The sequence below is a fragment of the Hyperolius riggenbachi genome, chromosome 6 (genome assembly GCF_040937935.1).
Source record: "Hyperolius riggenbachi isolate aHypRig1 chromosome 6, aHypRig1.pri, whole genome shotgun sequence".
NCBI lineage: Eukaryota > Metazoa > Chordata > Amphibia > Anura > Hyperoliidae > Hyperolius > Hyperolius riggenbachi.
Genome location: NC_090651.1, coordinates 272224401 through 272249305, shown reverse-complemented (window position 1 = coordinate 272249305; position 24905 = coordinate 272224401). Strand labels below are relative to the sequence as shown.

The following is a 24905-nucleotide window of genomic DNA, read 5'->3' as shown; positions in this document are numbered from 1 at the left end:
CGGGTCGGTTTTAGCTAAAACACAAACTCTCGGGCTGCAGCATTTTTTGGATTTCTGAGGCGTTTCTGCCTCCAATGTTAAGTATAGGAAAAACGCAAAACGCTTGATAAAACGCCAGATCAGAGCGGTTTTCCAGGCGGTTTTGTTACTGTAGCTGTTCAGTAACAGCTTTACTGTAACAATATCTGTAATCTGCTACACAAAAACGATACCAAAAACGCTTCACTTTAAGTAAAAAACACTACACAAAACGCTAGCAAAACTCTTCATTAGAGGAAAAAAACGCTAGCGTTTTGCGGATCTACTAGCGGTTTTTGGTGTGCACTAGGCCTGACAACTGCTTGCTGCAGCCTGGTAACTGCTCACTGCAGCCTGGTAACTGCTTGCTGAGCACACAACTAAACAGTCCATGGAAAAGAGGCCTAATGCTGGGAATACAGGGCTCGATTCTGCGCCCAATCATTTTTGCAGCTCGATACTGCGGGTGATTGTCTTATCTTATGCTGGATCCACACGGTGCGTTCACACACTCGATTTCCCGCTCGATTCCCGTCGATTCGTTTATTTCCAACATGTCCGATTTGGATTTCGATGGATCGTTAGGTCGATTTGCCATACTTTGCATGCGAATCAACCTAACGATCCATCGAAATCCAAATCGGACATGTTGGAAATAAACGAATCGACGGGAATCGAGCGGGAAATCGAGTGCGCGAACGCACCGTGTGGATCCAGCATTACGCTCGTTTTTCTTATCTTTTTCAATTGTCCTCAATGCAGAATCGAGCGCAGAATTGATCGGAGGGGAGATCGGACGTGTTGGAAATCATCTATAGAGCCATCTAAATGAATTAGAATCAAGCTGTGTATTCCCAGCATAGGTACTGAGGGAGGGCTCTGTGTGAGAATAGGATTCGATTAGGTTGCATTTATAAATAATTGCAGCTTGTTGCGCAATCTGATAAAATAGCAAACATTTTCACCACACCGTGACCCCTGTGTGTGACGTCTCACCGCAATATCTGGACTTGGGGGGGGGGGGGGGGGGAGCAAAGCACACCTAAAGTAATTGCAGTGTCCGAGGTACCTAGGCACCCCCTGCTGTAAGCTCTACACAGGACGGAGGAACACGCCGAGAACGGAAATCTCTCAGTAATTACAGATTTATGGTGTAGGAAAGTCCTGACTTCTGAGCCCACTCCGTTTTTTTACCCGCAGCCCCTGATGTGTGAATGGAGGACATGCTGCAGCAGTGATGATGATGTGCCAACACTAGTAGCAGCCGCATCACACCTAGTTTCCCTGCAAAACTACATTCCCCAGAAATCTCTTCGGGGTGGTCACGTGACCGGTGAGGGTCGGAAGCTGGAAACATGGCGATCTTCAGCGTTTATGTTGTTAATAAGGCGGGTGGTCTTATTTATCAGCTGGATAATCAGAATCCCCGTGCCGAGACAGAGAAGACCTTCAGTTTTCCGATGGATTTTGTGCTGAAAGTGCATGACGAGCGGGTGCAGATTTCATTTGGTCAGAGGGACGGCATTAGAGGTGAGAGACCTATGGTGGTGACAGGAATGGGCCAATGCCAGGATGGCTGTGTGTGGTGACATGAATGGGCCAATGCCAGGATGGTTGTGTGTGGTGACAGGAATGGGCCAATCATGCCAGCAGGATGGCTGTGTGTGGTGACAGGAAATGCCTGATGTCCAGTGTCAAGTACCCACAGTCAGTGATGGTCTGGGGTGCCATGTCAGTTGCTGGTGTTGGTCCACTGTGTTTTATCAAGGGCAGGGTCAATGCAGCTAGCTATCAGGAGATTTTGGAGCACTTCAAGCTTCCATCTGCTGAAAAGCTTTATGGAGATGAAGATTTAATTTTTCAGCATAACCTGGCACCTACTCACAGTGCCAAAACCACTGGTAAATGGTTTACTGACCATGGTATTACTATGCTCAATTGGCCTGCCAACTCTCCTGACCTGAACCCCATAGAGAATCTGTGGGATATTGTGAAGAGAAAGTTGAGAGACGCAAGACCCAACACTCTGGATGAGCTTAAGGCTGCTATCGAAGCATCCTGGGCCTCCATAACACCTGAGCAGTGCCACAGGCTGATGATTGCCTCCATGCCACGCTGCATTGAAGCAGTCATTTCTGCAAAAGGATTCCCGACCAAGTATTGAGTGCATAACTGAACATAATTATTTGAAGGTTGAATTTTTTTGTTTTAAAAACACTTTTCTTTTATTGGTCGGATGAAATATGCTAATTTTTTGAGATAGGAAATTTGGGTTTTCATGAGCTGTATGCCAAAATCATCAATATTAAAACAATAAAAGGCTTGAACTACTTCAGTTGTGTGTATTTGAATCTAAAATATATGAAAGTCTAATGTTTATCAGAACATTACAGAAAATAATGAACTTTATCACAATATGCTAATTTTTTGAGAAGATCCTGTATATCAGTTTTACTGACCCAACTGCGTATGGTTCTCCCCCTCCGGTAGGCATACACCGGCAGATCCCCAAACAGTTTCCCGAACTCGGGATCCTGTCCAAGGATCGGCCAGTAGCTCCGCACCACAGAACGGATCCGCCCAGACAAAAAAGCAAAGTCACAAACAAAGGGGATTCTGCTAGAGCCCTGCTTTACTTTTGGTAACATAAGACTATTCCTGTCTACAGCCCGTACTTCCTCACTGACTCGTCGAAGGACACCTTCATCATAGCCTTTCTCCGTCACTTTTTTGATGAGTCTCTCAGCTGCCTCATCGTAATCCCCGATCCTCGAGGAGATCCGATGCGCCCTAAGAAACTGTCCCTTAGGGATACCTTTTTTCACTGTCGCTGCATGGAAACTGTCGGTGCGCAATAAATTATTGCGCTCCGTAGGTTTCTGAAAAAGTTTCGTATATAACCGGCCATCCTCAACAAAGATGGTGACATCCAGGTAATTAATAACTTCCTTTGAATATTCCGCCGTGAACTTGATGGTTGGGTGAGATAAGTTTGCCTCCTCCACCATTATTTAAAACACATCCTTTGGGCCATCCCAAAGGATGAGGATGTCGTCGATAAACTGAAAAAAACGCACAATATGTTTCTTGTATTTCACATTGTTAATGAACATGTCCTTCTCTAAGTCAGCAAGGAACAAATTTGCAAAGGACGGGGCCACCGGAGAACCCATGCTCGTGCCTTGACACTGATGTAGAACGCAAAATAATCTCAAGCGCATCAAGCAAAAAAAAAAGATTTTGTCATTAGAAAGTGCTGTTTCCAGCAACCTTTCTTCAATCCGACGCTTTCCCTCCTCATGGGGAATTGAGGTGAAAAGGCTCTGAACATCCAGTGTGCACAGCATGAAATCTCCGGACACCTGCCCTACACCCTCCAATCTACCGAGCAAATCTTTTGTGTCAACCGGACAGGTCTCAATATTCGTCACCAACTCCTGCAATGTGTTGTCAACATATTTTGCCAGAGGGTAGAGGACAGACCCAAGACCAGACACAATGGGCCGACCTGGAGGATTCTCCAAATTCTTATGCACTTTAGGCATAAAAAATTGGTATCTGCGGATTTTCCGTCACCAAATACGCCGCAGTCTGGTCATCAAGGAGTCCATCCTCCACCCCCTGGCTTATCAGCATATCCACCTTCTTTTTTATTTCCCTGGTGGGGTCATAATCACGTTTTCTGTAGTGGCCCTCACAGACGAAATGCTTCTTGTGTATACTCTGACCTGTCCATAACCACAGTAGCACCCCCCTTATCAGCCTTGACAATGATTATATCCTCATTAGATTGTAAGCTCCTTAGAGCTTCGCTTTCCAACACCGACAATATGTTACATACTTTTAACCTTTTTTTTCTGATCACAACGATCCCAAAGGGCCCTTACTTCATGCAAGACAGCACCCTCAAACATATCCACTGAGCTGTTTGATAGATCAGGAATCCAATCACTCTTTTTAACCCTCCTGGCGGTCTAATAAATTCCGCCAGGAGGCAGCGCAGCGTTTTTTTTTCTTTTTTTTTAAATCCTGTAGCGAGCCCAGGGCTCGCTACATGATAGCCGCTGCTCAGCGGCATCCCCCCGCCCGCTTCGATCGCCTTCGGCGATCTCCGATCAGGGAATCCCGTTCAAAGAACGGGATTTCCTAAAGGGCTTCCCCGTCGCCATGGCGATGGGGCGGGATGACGTCAGCGACATCGTGACGTCATTGGGAGTCCCGAACCACACCTCAGCGCTGCCTGGCACTGATTGGCCAGGCAGCGCATTGGGGGGGGGGGGGGGCGTGGTGATCGAGCGCAGGGCGGCGGCGATCGGTGTACTGACGCAGCTAGCAAAGTGCTAGCTGCGTGTAGCAAAAAAAAAGTAAACCGGCCCAGCAGGGCCTGAGAAAACCTCCTGCGCGGCTTACCCCGAACATACCGCCAGGGAGGTTAAAGAAAATACCTTTCTGTACTGAAGGTCCATCACTAAAAGTCATTTTCAACTTAATGGACCTAATAAACTTATAAAAGTCCACCTCCCAGTTGAATAAGTCCCCTTCAGTAGTGTGAACAAAGCCCAAACCTTTACTTTATGGCCTAATAGGTGGCTGCTGAGCTGGGGGTGGGCTGCAGCTACGTAGGTGCAGGTTGGCCGCAGTTTCGAAAGTACTTCAGACTCGCCGAATACAAAATTGTGATGAGACACTCCACCTGGCATCTATCCATACTTAGTATAACAATCACAGAGGTTTACACTCTGTATTTCATGTTTGGGATGTAATATTTGCTGCATTTCATACGCAGTGGGGTAATGTTTGCTGCGTCTCATGTGGCAGTGGCAATTTTTCCTGCTTTTCATGTATGTTGCATTTCATATCTGGGGTAATGTTTGCTGCATTTCATATGTGGAGGGGTGATGTTTTCAGAAATTTTCTGATATCCATAGTAACATTTGCTGCATTTTGTGTGTGTGTGTGTGGGGGGGGAGACTGCTGTATTAATTGTTAGATGGTTTTGGAGTTATTGTTGCAGCAGTTGGCATTTTTGAGGTTCGTGATTACTACTGCTACTGCTGTGCTAATAAATGTACCAAAAGAGATATGACAGGAAGATCTATATATTCTGTTGGTCACTTTATTAGGTACTTCTTGCTAGTACTGACTCGGACCCCTTTTTGTCTTCAAAACTGCCTTAATTCTTCATAGCATACCTCACAGATTTTGGTCCATATTGCCATGATGGAAACTAGCAGGCAGGCACGTGTTACCTGCTCTGTATCTATACACTATTCTGGCCACCAGTTGGTGTATTGGCTAAAAACTGCAAGCTGCATCTACTGGTGAAACCTAAGCTTCCTGTGCAAGCTGCTGCTTGATTATTGAGGGAATTGCCTATCATCTGTGACTTGCTTGTGCATGGCTACAACACTGCAGTATTATCCAGACTGCACAGAAATGTGGACAGAGAACCACACTATCAGTATTGTACCGGCATTAACTAGTGAGACTTGTGTTTCATGTGTGAGCTATTGCATGCAGATCCCTGCATATTGCACACTGTGCAATGTGATCTAGCTCACTTGTTGAAGCATTGAAAAGAAAAAAAATTACTCCTGTATGTGCTTGAGTTTGACGATTTCTGATGTTAAACTTCTGATTTAGTAAACTACTTTGCCTGGTCGCTTGACGTTTACGTTAAAGGATTCTACTCTAGATTTTACATTTGCTCCCTTTTTCTGTTTGGTTTCTTGACATTTCTGCCGTGTTCAGCTGTAAGGGCCCTTTTCCACTAGCAATTGTTAGTTTGCGCTAAACGCTAGCGATTGTGATTCAGCAAAGTCCTAATTTTTCCCTGCGATTGTGATTTTGCTATGCAATGCACTGCATAGCAAAATTCGCTCCATGGCACGATCGTGCTTTAGTAAAAAACGAATCGCGGTAGTGGAAATTACCTACTGCGATTCCTATGTTGTGTATCAAACCCTAGTGATTTTAAAATCGCTAGCGATTTGCGATTCAATATTGCAATCGCCTCTAGTGGAAAAGGGCCCTAATAGTTTTCCTAATATCCTGTGTATATCTCCTTCTAGTGGGACATGCTGTGCTCTCTATCAATGGCATTGATGTGAATGGAAGATATACAGCAGAGGGAAAGGAGGTTCTGGAATTCCTGGCAAACCCTGCCAACTATCCTCTCTCCATCCGCTTTGGCCGGCCTCGTCTTACATCCAATGAGAAGCTAATGTTGGCTTCCATGTTTCACTCGTGAGTGTTTGCATTTACTGTTGCATGTGTTTAATGTTTATTGTTACGGTCACTACAGTGAGATCAGATCACAGCCTTTCAGCAATGTGGCTAGGTTCACACTACAGGGAGAAACATACTGTTTCCCAGGAAGGGACATGTTGACAGATCCTAATGTTAAGTATAGGATCCATTCAGACATTTTCGTTGCTTTGACGCAATGAAAAATCCCATCCTGAACGACTTTACAGGACAGCGGAAATCAGACATGTCAGAGATGGCATACTATTTATGAGATGTCCGTTGCAGTACTTTTCCACCAAATGCATGTGATTCGCATGTAATTTGTCTTATGCAAGTTCGCTGAATTTTTTTATTTACGTTTTCATTCAAGAAGGAAGTCCCATTGACGTTATTGATCATGCACGTGTCTAATGGAAACAGGCCCATAGGGAATCATATCATTGCTATTTGAATTTGTGTGCCAAACAAAAACACTCAAATATGCACCTAGTGGAAACCTGGACACCAGTGGCAAGGACAAATGGGACAGTGACAGTAGATCATACATCGAATATGCTGTTACTGTCCATGGCACAACACCAGCAAGTGTTGTGTTAGTTGGCAGTGAATTTGACAGCAGGTAGCTGTACCAGCTATACTGGTAAATGGCTGCCTGTAGGTAAATCTGCGTACATCAGCCATAATCTTGATTATTAATCCAAGACGTTTTCATATGTTTGATATAGAAAGGTGACAAGGCGAAGGTTAAAAGAACCAACAGAACAAAGAATTCATGTTTATCCAGTCATATAAAAGTTCTTTAGATTCCACAGAGACCTGATCTAATATTTTTCACACTGCTGCCTCCTTTGTGTTGCTTGGTGCAAATCGAATGCCGTAGTTGTTTGCGTACAGCTTCTACCCACCATCCACGCACATTAGCCTGCAGCAAGTGCAGCCTTTCGCAACCAGTATTTGAGGAACCATCAGTCCTGAGGGGTTTAAATTTTAATAGTTTCATGTTAGTAGAAATGCTTTATCTTCCAATCTCAATGTAGTTATCACACTGACTACAGAATTCCTGGCTAGGACTGGATTACAGTGGCTGCTCCAGCGGATCTGTTGCCGGGCAGATTCTGTTCATTTCTCAAGGTAATGACAATGGACCCTCTGCTGAAAATGCATGCAGCAGTGCATCGTGTACTGCAACCACTGTGTTGCCATTATATTGTATAGGCAAAACATCAAGTCAGCAACTGGTGCATCCATTGTAAACCTAGACTAAGAGACATGGCTCCTGCAGTGCCTTATGGGAAGAGGTTTGTCTTTGACTTCCAGGTGTGTTAAATCCTGATGGGCAGTCAGTTATGAGGGGATAAGGGCTGCAGTAATGGTTACAGCATTTAATGTTGATGTAAAACTGCCCTAAATGGGTACTCGCCTCAGGAGAGGTGGCTTCCCCCTGTCCTCCTCCACCAGGCTGTTTGCCCCAAAAGACTTGCGCCTACGCAGTAGCACAGACCTGCTGGGGCTTCAGCAATAAAAGCCGGGTCTGATCTGGTCCATGCTGCTGCGCAAGGTATTTGCGTCTGTGCAGTTTCAGAGACCTATCCAGACTCGTCTTTATCTGCCGAAGCCAGAGCAGGTCCGTGCTACTGCGCAAGTGCACTGTGACCCCGATCTTCACTCTCAGCGCTGGAGCAGCCTGTCGGAGAAGGACAGGAAACCTCTGAAGGACCTGGAGGTAAGTATTTAAATTGTGGCATTGCAGATGTCACTGGAAAATAAAGCCAATATTTCTTACAGTATGGTAGTGTTGTTTGCTTGCGTGAGGGGTGGAGACTGCATAATGTACAGTTTACAAATCCTAGAATTCTGCTTTATTTTAAGAGACCGTTTCATTAGAAAAAAATTAATATGCAGCAATGTTTCAATTTTTGTTTATTTTCAGATTATTTGCTATTGGATCACAACTCTCTCCAGAGCCAGGAAGTTCAGGCATTGAAATGTTAGAAACTGACACGTTCAAACTCCACTGTTATCAGACTCTAACCGGTGAGTGGTCACCGAAGTGACTGCAGCATATAAACCTCTGCCCTTGGACCAGTTTGCTTTTGTGTTGGAAATCTGTTAATAAGTATAAGTTCACAGTTTAGTTTTTTTTTTTTTTTTTTTTTTTTTTAACTATCCATCAAAATTCTGCTATGGCCAAATTGTTTGTCACTCGTGTTTTGGAGAGTGCATCAGAGAAGGGATCCTTGTACTCACATTTGACTGTACGGTGTATTCTATTATTTTACAGGGCCTTAAAGTTGACCTAAACCATTAATGTATCTGTGCCTCTTTAAATACAAAGTGTATCCCTCTAACAAAACAACTGTGAGTACCTTATGTTCTCAGAAGTCACCCCCTGTCTCTGCCTGTGCGCACTTCCGCTTGCAACCACGCCACCCCCTTTAGAAAACTTTGCCATGGCAGTCTTTCATAGTGCAGAGAAAGCTCTGTCATCCACATTCTATAATCCTGTGTGTCAGTGTGTAGCTCTCCCAGAACCGCAGTCTTTTGCACAGCTCATCACTGCCTACTCCAGTCCAGTATGTTATCTGCCCATGTGAGTAACTGATGATTTATGACTTCCAGATATCCAGATATCCTTGAGACAAATTCTCAGCCCAAAAGTATTTGGATATCTGGAAGCCACAAATCTCACAAGGGCTGGAGAAAGAATTTTATTGTTTTTCATTCATTTAATTAAATGGTACCTAAAGTGAAAGAAGTTGGCAAACTTCAGCAGCAGTGCCCTTCTGAAAACTGGCCGGCCGATCCAGTCACAGGCTACTGTGTATTTGCAGCCCCGGCTGCGCACCTCGGGAGCTTAGGGAGCGATCGGTGCATCCACAATTGCATCCTTACTAACGGCACAAGCCCTGAACACTACGGGAGCACAATGAAGGAGGCCCGGGGTTGCACATGCAGCTTTTAGAGGGGCACAGTGGCTGAATGGAGCACAGCGGAGTGACTGCAAGAGACCAGCAGAACTGCAGGGGGCTGGAAGAAGCCCTAAGTAAGTTATGACCATCTTTGTTTCACTTTAGGTTTACTTTAAGCAATTGCATCAAATACTGTACATTCCATTTAAAATGCTAAGGCTAAATGTTAGTAAATGTAAATTATCATTTTTGTTCTTTATCTACAGGTATAAAATTCATGGTGTTGTCAGACCCACGCCAGGCTGGAATAGATGCTTTGCTTCGTAAAATATATGAACTCTATTCTGACTATGCCCTTAAGAATCCATTTTACTCACTGGAGATGCCCATTAGGTAAATAAAAAAAAAATTTCAATTGTTGGAGCTTTTCCTCACTGAGCACATAATGCAGTTTAAGCCATCGGTACCGCCCCCTGGTCCTGTTCTTAGAGCAGAACTCCAGTCAAAACCTTTTTTCTAATTCTGAATAGAGAAGAATCTGTAAATGTTGGTTCCGTATCCAAATACAAGGGAAGGGGATGCACAGTATTTGCTTTTAAACAATCTTCATTTGCACTCGGAACACAGGCCCACAACAAAGCCGTTACACTAAGGGCAATAAAAGCAACAGTTGTCAAAATGGAGGATCTTATTTTCCCCCAAAAATACTTGCAGTAATTTTGTACTTTTACCAGTTCACCTCCAGTTCTGTCCTTAGAACTGATCCCGACTGTAACTATGGCAGTCAACATGTAGGCGAACACTTTATGCTCTCAGTCCACAACTTCAGTAATCCACAGGTCACAGTTCGTTAGCCTAAAAGTAACAGGAGGTGCGTCTTCCACCAAGGATCTGAATTAAACCTTTGCCACTTATTTTCGCTTTTGAATTTCTTTAAGAAATGTAAACAATAAAAAAAAAAAAGTACGATACTGCCTATTATGAACCGTTATCCTGCACCACACCTGATTGCTGAAGTGCCAAACAATAGCTGTGCATACCCCCTCATCAGCATGTGCATGCAATGCGCTCACCACAGTGTAATGCTGACATATAACTTACTGAAAAAAATCAATGACCAGCCACCTACAATCCCTGAATCATTTGCTCTTTCCATTCTGTTTATTCACACTTACTTTTGGATTGGTCAACCCCATAGGAAACTGCCTCTGGTTACCAGCGTAGCCAACTGTCAGGTCAGAAAGTACTTGCTGTTTCCCCTTCTGCTCGAACATCCACCTTAAAAGGAACCTAAACTGAGAGGGATATGGATGTTTCCTGTTAAACAATACCAGTTGCTTGGCCTCCTGCTGATCTCTTTAGCTGCAGTAGTGGCTGAATCACACACCTGAAACAAGCATGCAGCTAATCCAGTCTGACTTCAGTCAGAGCACCTGATCTGCATGCTTGTTGAGGGGCTGTGGCTAAAAGTATTAGAGACACAGGATCAGCAGTAGAGTCAGGCAACTGGTATTCTTTTAAAAGGAAAAATCCATATGCTTCTCAGTTTAGATTCCCTTTAAGTAACTTGAAAAAACACCTCCATCGCATATTGTTAAGGTAAAAAAAAAATTACACATGTTCCAATTACAAAATGTGCATGTAAAATACATCAACTTCCGTCATATGGATCTCCAGAAATCCCTTCTTGGCATCTCCCCATCACCACCTCGCACTTCCCAGTGTGTTTCGAGGCAGGCAGTGCATCATAGGGCATTTAATATGTATGCATAAAATGTGTGTATAGATTGCCAATATAATTTTTTATTTTACCCAGAGCATGGTGGGAGAGATCAGGGATGTGGCAGTAAATATGGATGTTATAGGCGTAGAGGTGGTAGTTTGGGCCAGTTGAGGAGATGAGTTTGCCAAGGGAGGAGGTATAGAGGAAGAAGAGTTAGGGGGCTGAGGACAGAGTCCAAGAGTGAGTGAGGGAGGTAGATAAGGAGAAGGATCTGTTAAAGCAGCAGCCATAGAGAGAACCAGGTCAGGGCTGAGTGCTGGATACGGATTCGGTGTAGAGTTTGGAGCAGGAGGGGCTGGTTGACAGTGTCCAAGGGAGAGGAGAGGTCCAGGGGGTGAGGGCTGGCCCGTGTTTGTTCGATTTGGCTGGGATGAGATCGTTGGTGACCTTAGTGAGTGCTGTCTCTGTGGAGTGGGAATAGCGGAATCCAGGTTGTAGGGTGTAAATAAGGCGTTTGAGTTGAGAAAGTCTAGCGTGATTACATAGCATTACACTGCTAGTGAAATATGTGAATACGAACAATTGCCTTTCTTATATGGGTATTTGAAGTTACTGTTGTCATTGGTTTTCTTATTATATACTGAAAAGATGATTAATGGGACACTGTAGTGAGCAGGATATGGAGGCTGCCATAGTTATTTCCTGGTAATTGCCTGCCCGTCCTGCTGATCTTTTTGACTGCAGTACTGTGTAAATCACACACCTGAAACCAGCATGCCACTATTAAGGCCAGACTTAAATTTGCAGCACCTGACATTCATATATGTTCTGGCTCAGTGGCTGATGGTATTGGAAATACAGGACAGCCAGGAAATTGACATAGTTTAAAAGGTAAAATAAGCAGCCTTCACATCCCTCTCGCTACAGTATAACTTTAAATGCAAAACTTAATTTTACCCCTTACAGTTTGCTTCATTGAATTATTTCTTATTTGTTTCTTAGGTGTGAACTTTTTGACCAGAACCTGAAGTCTGCTTTAGAAATATCTGAAAAAGCTGGAACGTTTGGACCAAGCTCTTAGCCTTCTACTGTATATTACATTCTGCCTTACTTGTAAATAATGTAAAGTTTGTAATTTATGTCCGATGTTTAAAGAGTACATCCAGTGTAAAATAGTGAGACTGCAATTTAAGGCTGGTAATTACTGCTGTACGGATTGGCGGGTGGGAGGGTTAGTCACCTGCTTGCTCTTTATCAACAGTCTCCCCAACTTGACAAAGCAAGACTTCTGAAGCTTGTGGCCACTCCCACTTGCTGTTGGGGGCGGACCTCCACAAGCAGGTGGGGGTGGCCACAAAGCCTTGGAAGACTTTAGGAAACATGGCCACGTCGGTCTTACAGATGGAGGGGGCAAAGTTTGTCATTGATAAACTGCAAGCAGGTGAGTAGTTAACCCTCCCACCTGCTGATCCATACAGCAATAATAGAGAGCAAGAAAATAAGGCGCCATTAATCGTAATTAAAAGGAACCTAAACTGAGAGGGATATGGATGTTTCCTTTTAAACAATACCAGTTGCCTGGCAGCCCTGCTAATCTCTTTGGCTGCAATAGTGGCTGAATCACACACCTGAAACAAGCATGCAGCTGATCCAGTCTGACTTCAGGCAGAGCACCTGATCTGCATGCTTGTTGAGGGGCTGTGGCTAAAAGTATTAGACACAGGATCAGCAGGAGAGTCAGGCAACTGGTATTATTTTAAAAGGAAAAATCCATATCCTTAGTTTTAGGTTCCCTTTAAAGGGATACTGTAGGGGGTCGGGGGAAAATGAATTGAAGTTACCTGGGGCTTCTAATGGTCCCCCACAGACATCCTGTGCCTGCGCAGCCACTCCCCAATGCTCCGGCCCCGCCTCCGGTTCTCTTCTGGAATTTCAGACTTTAAAGTCTGAAAACCACTGTGCCTGCGTTGCCGTGTCCTCGCTCCTGCTGATGGCACCAGGAGCGTACTGCACAAGCCAAGTATGGTCTGTGTCTGCGCCGTGCTCTCCTGGTGACATCAGGGGAAGCGAGGACACGGCAACGCAGGCGCAGTGGTTTTCAGGCTTTAACCACTTGCCGACCGCACACTCATAACGTGCGTCGGCAAAGTGGCAGCTGCAGGACCAGCGACGCAGTACTGCGTCGCCAGCTGCAGCCTAATTAATCAGGAAGCAGCCGCTCGTGCGAGCGGCTGCTTCCTGTCAAATCACGGCGGGGGGCTCCGTGAATAGCCTGCGGGCCGCCGATGGCGGCTCGCAGGCTAGATGTAAACACAAGCGGAAATAATCCGCTTTGTTTACATTTGTACGGCGCTGCTGCGCAGCAGCGCCGTAAGGCAGATCGGCGATCCCCGGCCAATCAGCGGCCGGGGATCGCCGCCATGTGACAGGAGACAGCCTGTCACTGGCTGCACAGGACGGATAGCGTCCTGTGCAGCCCGGCTTACCAAAGGGGGCCAGGTAGGAGAGGGAGGGGGAGCATTTCGCCGCGGAGGGGGGCTTTGAGGTGCCCCCCCCGCCAGCCACTCGCAGGCAGCAGAGATCAGACCCCCCCAGCACATCATCCCCATAGGGGGGAAAAAAGGGGGGCAATCTGATCTCCCTGCCTGCACCCTGATCTGTGCTGGGGGCTGCAGAGCCCACCCAGCACAGATCAATCAAACTAGCGCTGGTCCTTAAGGGGGGGTAAAGGGTGGGTCCTCAAGTGGTTAAAGTCTGAAATTCCAATAGTGAACCAGAGGCGGGGCCGAAGCATCGGTGAGTGGCTGCACGGGCACAGGATGTCTGCGTGGGACCATTAGAAGCCCCAGGTGACTTCAACTCATTTTCCCCCGACCCCCCCCCCCCCCCCCCCCCTACAGTATCCCTTTAAGGCTCTTTGTCACATAACGCAACTTTTTTAGAGCATATATTGCATGACAGTCAAAGGGTGCTGGCTTCTTTCTTCGATTACCTGTTTGTTTCAGGACTGCCAAGACACCTCCTGACTCAATAGTGTGCATCTTCACTACTACTATGTACAGTAATAGAGAGCCTTACATTATAGGCTCTCCATTTTATGCTGGAACTATTCAAAGGACAAATGTGGAATGACTTAAAGCTGAACTCCAGGCAGTAATTAAAGTGCCCCTCTAAACACCCTTCCCGTCATATTGCTTTAAAGTTTAAAAAATAGATCTAAAAAGTGTTGCTTTAAAAAGTGAAATTAATATAATTAATAATAAAACAAGTCCATCAAATATTAGATGCAGAGATTTGCAGTGCTCAGTCTGGCTGGCTAAGCTGCCTGTTTGAATGTGTCAAAGCAGTGAGTTTTTCTGTTGGACAGACTAACTCCTGAATTCCATGTTAATTCTTCCTACTCAGTTTTAAAGGCGAAAGAAAAGCTAGGCTATGCCTAGGCAAAGCTGCTTATTATATTAACACAGCAGCAGAATTAAAAAAAAAAAAAAATCTTGAAAATATTTAAACCCAGCACACAATGCAGTTTACGTGCAGAAAAAAAACTGCAGTCTTTCAGTGTATTGTAAAGCAATATCCCTATAAGTGATATTCTAAATTAATTGCAAAAACGTAACAAAGGTGATTCTTTATATAAGACTTCCTGGAATTCTCCTTTAAACTGAGCATGAAGGCCTCCTGATATGATGGCTCATACACAGGGGGAGAGGAGTATTGTTATTGCTGCCTGGAGAAGTGTTCTAAGTTACTGCTGAAAGTACATGAGTTTGAAAAATTTATAAATAAATCTATTGACAGGGCTGTTACGTTGGTCACTTTCATAAGAGAGGAGGAATCCTTTATTCTGAAAGGAAAATATAATATCTATGGCTGGCTGTTTGAAAATGATACCCCATCAAATGTTTTTGGCTTTGTCACGTCATTGTGAAACACCCCAGTTTGAATCTAGACTGCAAGTTGCTGAGAGGCATGTGTGTTAGTGGTTGTGAACGCATGGAGAAGCATGTGATCAGTTTGGTTCTGGGATAATGCAAGTCTCTGATTATGTGCTAAAGCAAGATGTAATTTCAGCAAATCAGAGCTTTGCAAATCTTATCAGCTGATTAAATAAATCACATGCTTCTCCTAGACATGACCATCACTACATGGGCACTGGACAACCATATGCTACTATATAACTTTTTCATGTTTTGTTACAGCTCCCAGTAATGAATATAGAAACACCATGTGCTGCTACATCAGCAAACGATAATCTGAAATTTGTGAACTGAAAGTACTAATGGGCAGACTTTGGACTTGTCTGCAGAGGGTAGGTTGGACATGGATGCTTGCCAGCTTACCATCTGCAGATTAAAGTATAATTTGTATAGCACTGGACCTATTTCAAAGAGTGTTTTAAAGAAAAATATTCCATTTACATAAGCCATAAAGAGGGTGGTTTGGAGGTTTGTAGTTTTATCTTAAAGGGCCTTGCTACCAGTTTACTGGAGTGGACAAGTGTTTGGTGTGATGACCGACACTTACCTTCTGTTTAAAAGTAAATACATATGGCAGCCTCCATATCCCTCAGTTAAGGTCCCCTTTAAACAATACCATTTGCCTGGCAGTCCTGCTCATCTTTCTGGTCAGTAGGGTCTGCATCACACACCTATAACAAGCATGCAGCAAATTTTGGCAGAAACAGCTGATCTGCAGACCAGGGTTTGAATCTCAGCTCTTCTTGTTCAGTAAGCCAGCACTTATTCAGTGAGGAGACCTTGGGCAAGACTCCCTAACACTGCTACTGGCTATAGAGTGCACCCTAGTAGCTGAAGCTCTGGGCGCTTTGAGTCTGCCAGGTGAAAAGAGCAATATTAATGTTCTGTGTCTTGTCTTTAATGCTTTTAGCCATAGACCATGAACAAGCATGCGAGACACAGGATCTGCAGCACAGCCAGGCAATGTGCATTGTTTAAAAAATACATGTCATGCTGGATACACACCATGAGTTTCCGCGTCGCACGCGTCCGTCGATACGCGTCGATTCGAGCATTTCCGAGCGCATTTTGATTTTTAGGTCGAATGCCATGTAAAGTATGGCAAATCGACCTAACGATCCATCGAACCGCGAATCGGACATGTCGGAAATAATCGAATCGACGCGTATCGATGGACGCATCGAACGCGGAAACGCATGGTGTGTATCCAGCATCAGCCTCATTGATCCCCTCACTTTCGTCTACTGGAAAAAAATTGATGCTGTACTTCGCAGTATTTTACCAGAGAGCATAAAAAGATGGTTTAGGCTCAATTCACAAATCCCTGTTGGTTCTGCATAAGCTACCCTGCATGACAATGGAAACAGAAATGCCTAAAACTAGACAACATAATAACAAACATTAAACCAATTATAAAGAATTTTATTGCATTTTATATGTATGAAATTGTTAATTTAATATTATTCACAGAGGTATATATTACAGACGGTAGATGCAGAGTTCTTATTGAGATCACAGTTAAGGTGCAGTTACATTTCTTCCATGTAATGCAGCAATCCAGTTCTATGTTTCCATGAAATGTGTGAATGTTCCATGTGACTGGTGGTACAGTGTGCTCGACCTTCATAGCAATCACAAGTACAGCTTTCCATTCTCTCCTGCTTGTAGTGCAGTGTAGACACTTGTGAGTATGGTCACAGAATGATATCACTTGCTAATGGCATCCAGTCAGGACATTGCAGAGCCAGGCGCTGAGAAGCGATGATGGGAGCCATTCCCTACTGATTTTGATCCTTATCGGTGGAATTAGGGAAGGGTCCTTGACTTTCGTTTCAGTCTGACTTTTTGGGCAAACGTCCCATCTTAGTCTGGATGTTTCTTAGAAGAAAAAAGATGATTGTGATGGCTAAGCAGGCCATCTCTGCTGCCCAGAATGCTGTATCCCAGCTGTAATGTTTTGCAATAGTGCTGAAAGGCAATCCTGCTAGGAAACCTCCAACTGCAAGGAAAGAGGAAAGAAATGCTTCAAGTGCCAAATCATACAATAATAAAATATACTTAAATACATGTAGCAAACATTTCCTTATTTGTATTGCCCCTCTACCATTGCTCACCTACCCTAACTAGTGATAGAGAGTGAGCAGCTGATGTCTGAAATGGGTACAGGCACAAAGCTGCAATACCCAAGCAGGTGACATGTCTGATCTGTTGATTTTAAGACAATGCTAGGCATTGCTGGGGTAGCCATTGTGTATTGTTGAAGGATTTTTTATTTTTTAAACGCCCAAAAAATAGCAACTCTTGCCTTCAGTGTTGGGATTTGTATGGACTGTATGTTCTTCCCATGTTTGCTTGAATGGCGATTCAAGGACACTGCTAGTTAGGATTATGACTATAGATACAATTGTTTCTCAAATGATTTTTACTTTCGGTTTGCTTTAATGATTAACTACTTTAAAAATAGTTTGTTAAAGCGTACCTGTAACCTGAACAAATAAGTTAGATACCTCAATCCAGATGCGTCCCCAGTCTTCCTACATCCCTCCTTCGCTGTACTGGGACTCCCAAAACCCTAAAGTTAAAGATTGCTTGTGACAACACTCGAATCCGTGTACCACTGCCGCCACACTGCCTGTGCAGTATCATTGAGCTGCTACTGCGCAGGTACAAACCTATTGGTGCCTACACGGTGAAGCCGTGCTCATAAAAGGAGGGGAGCACAGCCGAGAAGATAACTGTCCCAGCCAGCAGCGGTGGGGTCGTGGGGGATCAGAGAAGCCTCTGGACCATCCAGAAACTTCCCCCTACTGATACTGATTTATTTATTCATTTTATACAGGTAACAGATACGATTTAACAAACCCTATTTAAAAGTAGTTAATTATTAAAGCAAATCTAAAGTGAAAATAAACTGTGATAAACAATTGTATCTATAGTCCTAATCCTAAATAGGAATGATGTAACACTATCACTTTTTTTTTTTAATTACAGGTATATTATAAATACAGAACCTGTTCCCATAAAGTATTTATAACGCCCACATGCTGTCATCCAGGCTTTACAGATTGATGTGCATTCCAGTTGAGGGCAGATGAGATTAATGATGTAATGCATGGCGAGATCAGGCTGGTTGGAGTGGAGCTGCAGAAAAACTGGTTATTTATGAACATAAAACAAAACTAGCGCAACTGCTCAGAACTCCCAATCAAGTTTCAACTGACTTATGTTTGCTGGTCGAACATTAGAGAACACCTGCATGAGTTGTTTTGTTTTTCATATAACCTGTCTAAATAGTCCCAGTGACTGCCACATTGATTATTACTACTCTAATGCTACGTACACACATGCGACAACGATCGTTCGTTGAGAATGACGAACGAACTTTTAATTGATGAAAGAACAACCTAAGTAAAGATAGTTTTCAAAGGTGTGTAACGATCTGATCGTTAGAACGAACGTTGCATCACGTAAAGCAACTATTGCGCCTGCGCATAAAAATTAGAAGTTTCACGGAGAAATAGTGAAATGCGCATGTCAAGCCTAGTACGAACGACCGTTTCCAACGATGTACTACTTTTGCAAACGATCGTCGTTGGTTAAAATCTGCCGAGACAGAACTTTCTTTTGTAGCGATTTGGCTCGTTCGTCGTTTGCCTTAATAGTCGGTGGTTCGGTTTTTGTAACGATCGTCGTTGGTAAAGATCGGGGAACGATCGTTACAAACGACTATAGTCGCATGTGTGTACGCACCTTAAGCTTCAAACACAGCTTATCAGGGGTTTTTTTTAATCTGTGTACTATTACTGCAACACACACATTTTCAAACTTATGCAGACTGTTCATACTCAGCAGTGTATCAATAGCCCCCCAACACCAGCAGCCAAAGAGCGCCTTCACCACCCCCCAACAATAGTTAAAGTGGCGCACTGGAGCCTTTCCTGCCCCCTGTGCCAGGCAGTCATCCCTCCTCATCTCAGCCACATGACTTGCTGCAGTATACCTGTGCTCCTATGGCTCCCAATGCATGTCATGTGACATGCACTGGGTGCCCAACCAATCGGCGGTATGGTACTGTACCACACATTGGTGGCTGCAGGAGAGAATGCACTGTTCAGCATTGGGAGCAGGTAAAGCTGCAGGGTTTTGCAGTATGGGAAAAGGGATTGTGGACTTGCCTCACAAAAGGTAGGGGGTAGGGATGCTGTGCTGGCCACACTTGTATGGGCAGGTTGGCAGTAGGGTTGCTATGCTGACCACACCATTTATGGAAGGGGGTTTATACTAGCCACAGTTGTTGATACGGTGTTGGGGGTTATACAGCTACCCATGCTGTGTGTGGCGGTAAAGTTATGATATGTTGTGGTGGGGGGGGGAAATGCCATAAGAACCCCATGGTTTGTAGTTGTGCCATAGCTGATACTTAACCTCCTTGCCGGTTTTCCCGACCTGAGCTCGGGGTAGAAAAAAGAAGCTATTAGCGGTGATCCCGAGCTCAGGTCGGGGTAGGCATTGCAGAGCTTTACCTGTAGTTTTGGAGTCCCGCGCGCGATCTCGCTGCGCAGCGGGACTCCAGCCTCTCTCCCCGGCAGTGTGGGGTCTTTCCCTGGCCGCCAGGATCCCCCATGTCCCCGCTATTCTTCCGGGGACCCGGCAGCCAGTTGGAGCAGCGCAGCCGTGGTGGCAGCAGCAGAGCGGTGGTGGCAGCGTGACGTCATGGGGGCGGGGCTAATATTGAAAACGAACTTCTCTATATTAGAGAAATATAGAGAAGTTCGTTTATATGTATATTAGCGCCATCTTGTGGGCAAAGAGAAAACTGCAGCACAGGAGCCCAGGAAGGTACTTTTTTTTTTTGCTGCAGATCTCCCTGCCAGAATGATTTTTTTCAGGTTTTAGGGTCTGAAAGAGTGGAAAAAAATTGCACCGCTTTTAGACCCTAAAATCTGGAAAGAATCAGACCGCCAAGGAGGTTAAAGGATACCCGAGGTGACATGATGAGATAGACATGTGTATGTACAGTGCCTAGCACACAAATGACTATGCTGTGTTCCTTTTTTTCTTTCTCTGCCTGAAAAAGTTAACATCAAGTATGTAAGTGTCAGTTCCTTTCAGGACTGGGTCAGACTACAGTGTAACCCTCACTGATAAGAAATTACAACTATGAAACACTATCCTAGCAGAAAATGGCTTCTGGGAGAAGGAAAGAGATAAAAGGGTAAACAGTTCATAGATTTTAGCTCTGGCATACTTCAATGAATGTGTCATTGAGCAAAAACAATAAAACAGTAAAAACTTTAAAAAGTAGATTTAAATATAAAATAAAACTGTGGAATATCTTAAAGTCATTTTTCTCAGAAGGAGGATAGATATAATTGTTTATTTCATTAGTTTATTTTCACCTTGGGTGTCCTTTAAAACCTGCAGAAGCTGGACGTCCAGCAAAAAAAATGTTCTTATTAAAAGCATGTTTGCATCTTGTGACTTATTCACTTCACTTGGAGATAAGGCCACATTTTCATGTGCTGTCTTTACCGATCTAACTTAGGTGCCTCTTGTATCATAATTATAAAAGTGACAGCTTTATAAGATGAAAGCTCACTGTTTATTCATCTCTAAGTTAGCCAATAAATAGTATCATCCTGATTCAAAACTCCTTGCTTTTACTGATGGCTAACACAGTGCAACACTCTACTGCTTTCTATGTAATGAAACTATATTCATGTAATGGTAATATATAACAGCAGATATGAAGTTACTACAGTCCAGTAAAATCAATGCATGGATCATCCATCATCAAACTTACTATTTGCAGAAAGGGCCACAATTGCATGAGAAGTGCCACAGAAATTGGATGGAGCGCTTTCATTAGCGATAACTCCAAACAGTGCAATGGGTCCATAGGAACAAAAGCCAAAGATGGCTCCAAGGATCAATATCCACACCTGAAAAACAAAATGGATTTTGGTATCTAAGAAGGTAAATGTCTCTTAGTACAGTTCATGCTCCGATCTGAATCCTTAAATTCCAATTCAGAGATAAAAGTTGAATTCAGGACCAACCTCTCTCACACCCTCTGAAGCCCATATTATATACTTGTACTTACCTTAATGGGCATACTCTTAGTGAACTCTTTCGAAGACTGAGTAGTCATGTGAGTAGTCATCCTCTGCCCCCTCCAGCCAGAGCTGATGCATGTTTTACTAATAAGTGGGTAATTTGCATGCATGGAGAAGGCTGAGTGTTGGTGTTCAGGTTCTGAACCATGTGGTCTCGTATTCAAACAACCTCGATCAGCACCAGACCGCAGGATGGCATGTGTTCCATTTAGCTCTGATACTTCCTGATTCCAAGGTGAAAGTATCAGCACTAAATGGAATGCACCCAGTCCTGCTGTCCGGTGCTGAATGCGGCTAGTTAGGTTCTGAACCATGTGGATCCCAAATTTGGATGCCAACACTAACTGAGACACCAGGTATGTCCTGAAGATGCATCAAAAAGGCACCAAACCAACCTGTTCTGATGACGTAAGCTGCTCCTAAATCCTTCTAGGTGGCTCACTTATGTGGGTACTTTCTGATAATGGCCAGTCATGTTGTCTAACTGCAGTTAAACTTGATTAACATGAGTTTACTTGATTGCCCACTAGTTATATTTTCAGTGTAATGCACTTGTTGGGTTGTCTGTAAATACTAAAAAGTAAATGGCATGCTTAACAAACATTGCGCAGTTTTCACAAGTTTGGTTATTTTACCATTACTTACACTGATGAATACAGTGTGTGTTGTGCAATTAACGACTTAGGTAACGTGAGTGCTGCTAGGGTAATGTGCACAACTGCACATATGCTACTTGAATAGTGGCTTGTGCCACCTAGGTCGCATTGGTTTGTGCTAATTGTGCAACTTGTGCTATTCTGATAGTGGAGGTAAAGGTAACATTTCTGTGCACTCACTTTACTGAACTTTTGTGAATATGAGCCACTGGGCTGAATGACTCTGCAGCACTTTCATGTTAACATGCAGCAGACATCTACCAGAATTTTGGTTGCTCTTCTACAGATATCCTACGTCAATCTTCTCTGGCAAAACCCCCCAAAAAATAAAATTAAAATAAAATAAACATGCATTGTTACTCATCTTTCTGAGCAGTCAGGAGGTGTAAGCTATTGATTCATACCAAAGCAACTGTGCAGCAGAAACAAAGTTTCCTCTCTTCTAATATTTCCAAAATTGTGTAGAAATATGCTTAGACACAGACACATGACAGATCACTTACTGATGAGCATATAGAGCAGGGATGTCAAACTTCAGCCCTCGAGGCCCATAGCCATGGCAGTGTTAAAGATGAACTTAGAAATGGAGCAATGTCGTCTACGTGGTGAACCGCAACTTTCCTGATTCAGCACCATCAATTAATTTGAGCTTTGCTAAAAATAGCCCTTGAGCACTGGAGTTCCGGTGTTGGAAATTTGGGCGCACTCAGAAACTTTGGCATTTATGGCTCTATCAAGCAACCAGTGGACAAATTGGGCGCCGAAGTAGCAGAGATTGCTGTGGCGGTAGGGTGCGTCACTGAGTGTGTGTGTGTGTAGGTGTAGATTAATGTTAGGGGTAGGTTAGTGTTAAGCTCAACACACACCATACAATCTTGGTTGTACAGATCTACCAAATCTATGTAGTATAAGGGCTAACACATTGAAAATAACTTGAATGATTGATTGGATAAGCTCTTATACTACATGAAAGTGGTAAGATTGAACAACCAAGATTGTATGGTGTGTGTTGAGCCTAAGGCCTAGATAGCAATATATTTTGTGTTAAATAGGTAAGGGGGGGGGGGGGGGTTAGTGCTAGGCTTAGATAACAGTAAGTTAGTGTTAGGAATAGATAGAGGGAAAGTTAGTGTGAGAAAAAGGCTAGGTGGAGGATCGGAACCGGTATTATGCAGCGCCTGATAGTAGAATATCGCCGTATTGCTGACATTCTACTAGCAGCTTCACCCTGCATCCAAATTTCCTTGACACTCTTCTTTCATATGCACCTGGAGTTTAACATCCCTGCTACAGAGGGTCTATGATGGTATTCATATTATCTGGGTAGGAAGCTGGATGTTTCTTCTGGCTTCCAGCCCTGATTTGTGCTGTAGTTTTTAAAAAGCAGGCCAATTTTATTTAATGCACAAAACAGGTTTCCAAAAGGCACCCATACCTATGCCTAAGAATTATAGTGCTGCCTAATAATAGTGAAATAAAGTGTAGAAAATCATAGTAGAAATGAAGATGAAAGGGGTGAAATATAGAGACCTCTTGTTCATTCAGACCGGACATCTCAGCGAGAGGCTCGAGAGCGAGAGATAAGATCCCATCAACCTGAAAGATCAGACAGCAAAGAAAGATGGAAGAAACAGAGAGTTTACTAATAAAGTCTGACTCATACAAAGAAAAGCATTCCTGACCAACCTGGTGGGAATAATGTGTTACAAAGTGAAATATCATGTTCAACAACAAACTCCACAAAGCGTTAATTAAATGTATGCACTAGTCATTATTGCAAATCATTTTAATGCCTTCTGGCCCCATACAGTGTTTTTATGCTATCCTACTAGTAATGTAAGGAGCTCAACCTGCCCCAACCTCAGGCACCCATCCGTATGTGTCCTTTCCCGCAATGGATGTTATTCTGCCATGACCTGGAATCTGCGTACAAATGGCTTACTCTGTTCTCACTAAGTCACAGAGCAAAAAATATATACAGTCAGGTCCATAAATATTGGGACATTGACACAATTCTAACATTTTTGGCTCTATACACAACCACAATGGATTTGAAATAAAACGAACATGGTGTGGTTTAACTGCAGACTGTCAGCTTTAGTTTGAGGGTATTTACATCCAAATCAGGTGAACGGTGTAGGAATTACATCAGTTTGCATATGTGCCTCCCTCTTGTTATGGGACAGAATAATAATCATGAACCAAACTTTCACTTTTTAATACTTAGTTGCAAATCCTTTGCAGTCAATTAGAGCCTGATGTCTGGAACGCATAGACATCACCAGACGCTGGGTTTCATCCCTGGTGATGCTCTGCCAGGCCTCTACTGCAACTGTCTTCAGTTCCTGCTTGTTCTCGGGGCATTTTCCCTTCAGTTTTGTCTTCAGCAAGTGAAATGCATGCTCAATTGGATTCAGGTCAGGTGATTGACTTGGCCATTGCATAACATTCCACTTGTGTTTCCTTTCAAAAACTCTTTAGTTTTTGTTTATGGTACGAGTACAGCATTAGTTAGACCTCGTTTTAATATAAACTTAAGCAACCAGAAAGTACATTTATCTAGCATTTACCAATCCCCATAGGTTCCAGATAACGGAGATGCTACTGTATATGAAGACACTATAGGGCAGGGGTCTCAAACTCGCGGCCCGCGGGCCATTTGCGGCCCTCAAAACAATATTTTGTGGCCCTCGCCGGCAAAAGCTTCCTTATAGTTCGCTTCAGTGCTCCCAAGTAATCCGCCGCATCCCCGCCGCTAAACGAGGGCTGCAGAGCCCCCAAATCGCCCGGGGGGCAATCCGCCGGCATTTCCTGGAAGAGGCAGAGCTTTCAGCTTCAGCTCTGCCCCTCCTGACGTCAATCGCCGCCTCTCCCCGCCCCTCTCTGTGAAGGAAGAATGAGAGGGGCAGGCAGAGGCGGCGATGCGCCGCGATTGTGAAATTACTTATGCAGCCCAGCCTCATCCTGACTTTGCCTTCTGCGGCCCCCCAGATAAATTGAGTTTGAGACCCCTGCTATAGGGGAATGATAGGCACTGATAATCCACTTGACAATGAAATATCACTAAAAGCTACGTATTGGCTACAACCAGACTAAGGGCTTTGGGGGCGATTGCATTTTGATTCTCGTCCTATTGAACGGGAATGCCAATCGCAAATCACGGTAAAAACTCTTTTTTGAGCCACAAATTTGTGATTGCGATCGCGATTCATGCTTCAAATGTGAACTATGCTTTCAGCAGCAATTGTATGTAAGAG

The 24905-nt window shown here is 43.9% G+C and overlaps 2 protein-coding genes across 5 annotated transcripts in view; one reads left to right on the top strand and one right to left on the bottom strand.

Moving 5' to 3' along the window:
• Positions 1-1091: 1091 nt before the first annotated feature.
• TRAPPC4 (trafficking protein particle complex subunit 4) lies at positions 1092-12020 on the top strand. Its single transcript, XM_068242805.1, has 5 exons — positions 1092-1548; positions 6090-6264; positions 8198-8301; positions 9443-9569; positions 11902-12020. Exons 1-5 carry the CDS (start codon positions 1374-1376, stop codon positions 11978-11980), a joined length of 660 nt encoding a protein of 219 aa, XP_068098906.1. The 5' UTR covers positions 1092-1373; the 3' UTR covers positions 11981-12020.
• Positions 12021-16282: 4262 nt separating this feature from the next.
• The window catches only part of SLC37A4 (solute carrier family 37 member 4), a 93825-nt gene continuing 85202 nt past the window's right edge, over positions 16283-24905 (bottom strand). For 3 of the 4 annotated variants that reach the window (XM_068240864.1, XM_068240862.1, XM_068240863.1), the window contains exons 8-10: positions 23179-23244; positions 20680-20818; positions 16283-16875 (exon numbers count right to left, since the gene is read on the bottom strand). In XM_068240864.1, coding sequence (XP_068096965.1) covers positions 16709-16875; positions 20680-20818; positions 23179-23244 — 372 coding nt within the window. In that variant the 3' untranslated portion in view covers positions 16283-16708. The remainder of the gene's footprint in view (positions 16876-20679; positions 20819-23178; positions 23245-24905) is intronic. The other variant, XM_068240865.1, reaches the window with a different exon arrangement.

Bases quoted from the DNA above. Each gene is read 5' to 3' on its own strand.
- TRAPPC4 (XM_068242805.1), top strand. From the start codon at position 1,374: ATGGCGATCTTCAGCGTTTATGTTGTTAATAAGGCGGGTGGTCTTATT. The intron at 6,265-8,197 runs GTGAGTGTTTGC...GTTTATTTTCAG, and splicing joins TTGGCTTCCATGTTTCACTC to ATTATTTGCTATTGGATCAC. The intron at 9,570-11,901 runs GTAAATAAAAAA...TTTGTTTCTTAG, and splicing joins TCACTGGAGATGCCCATTAG to GTGTGAACTTTTTGACCAGA.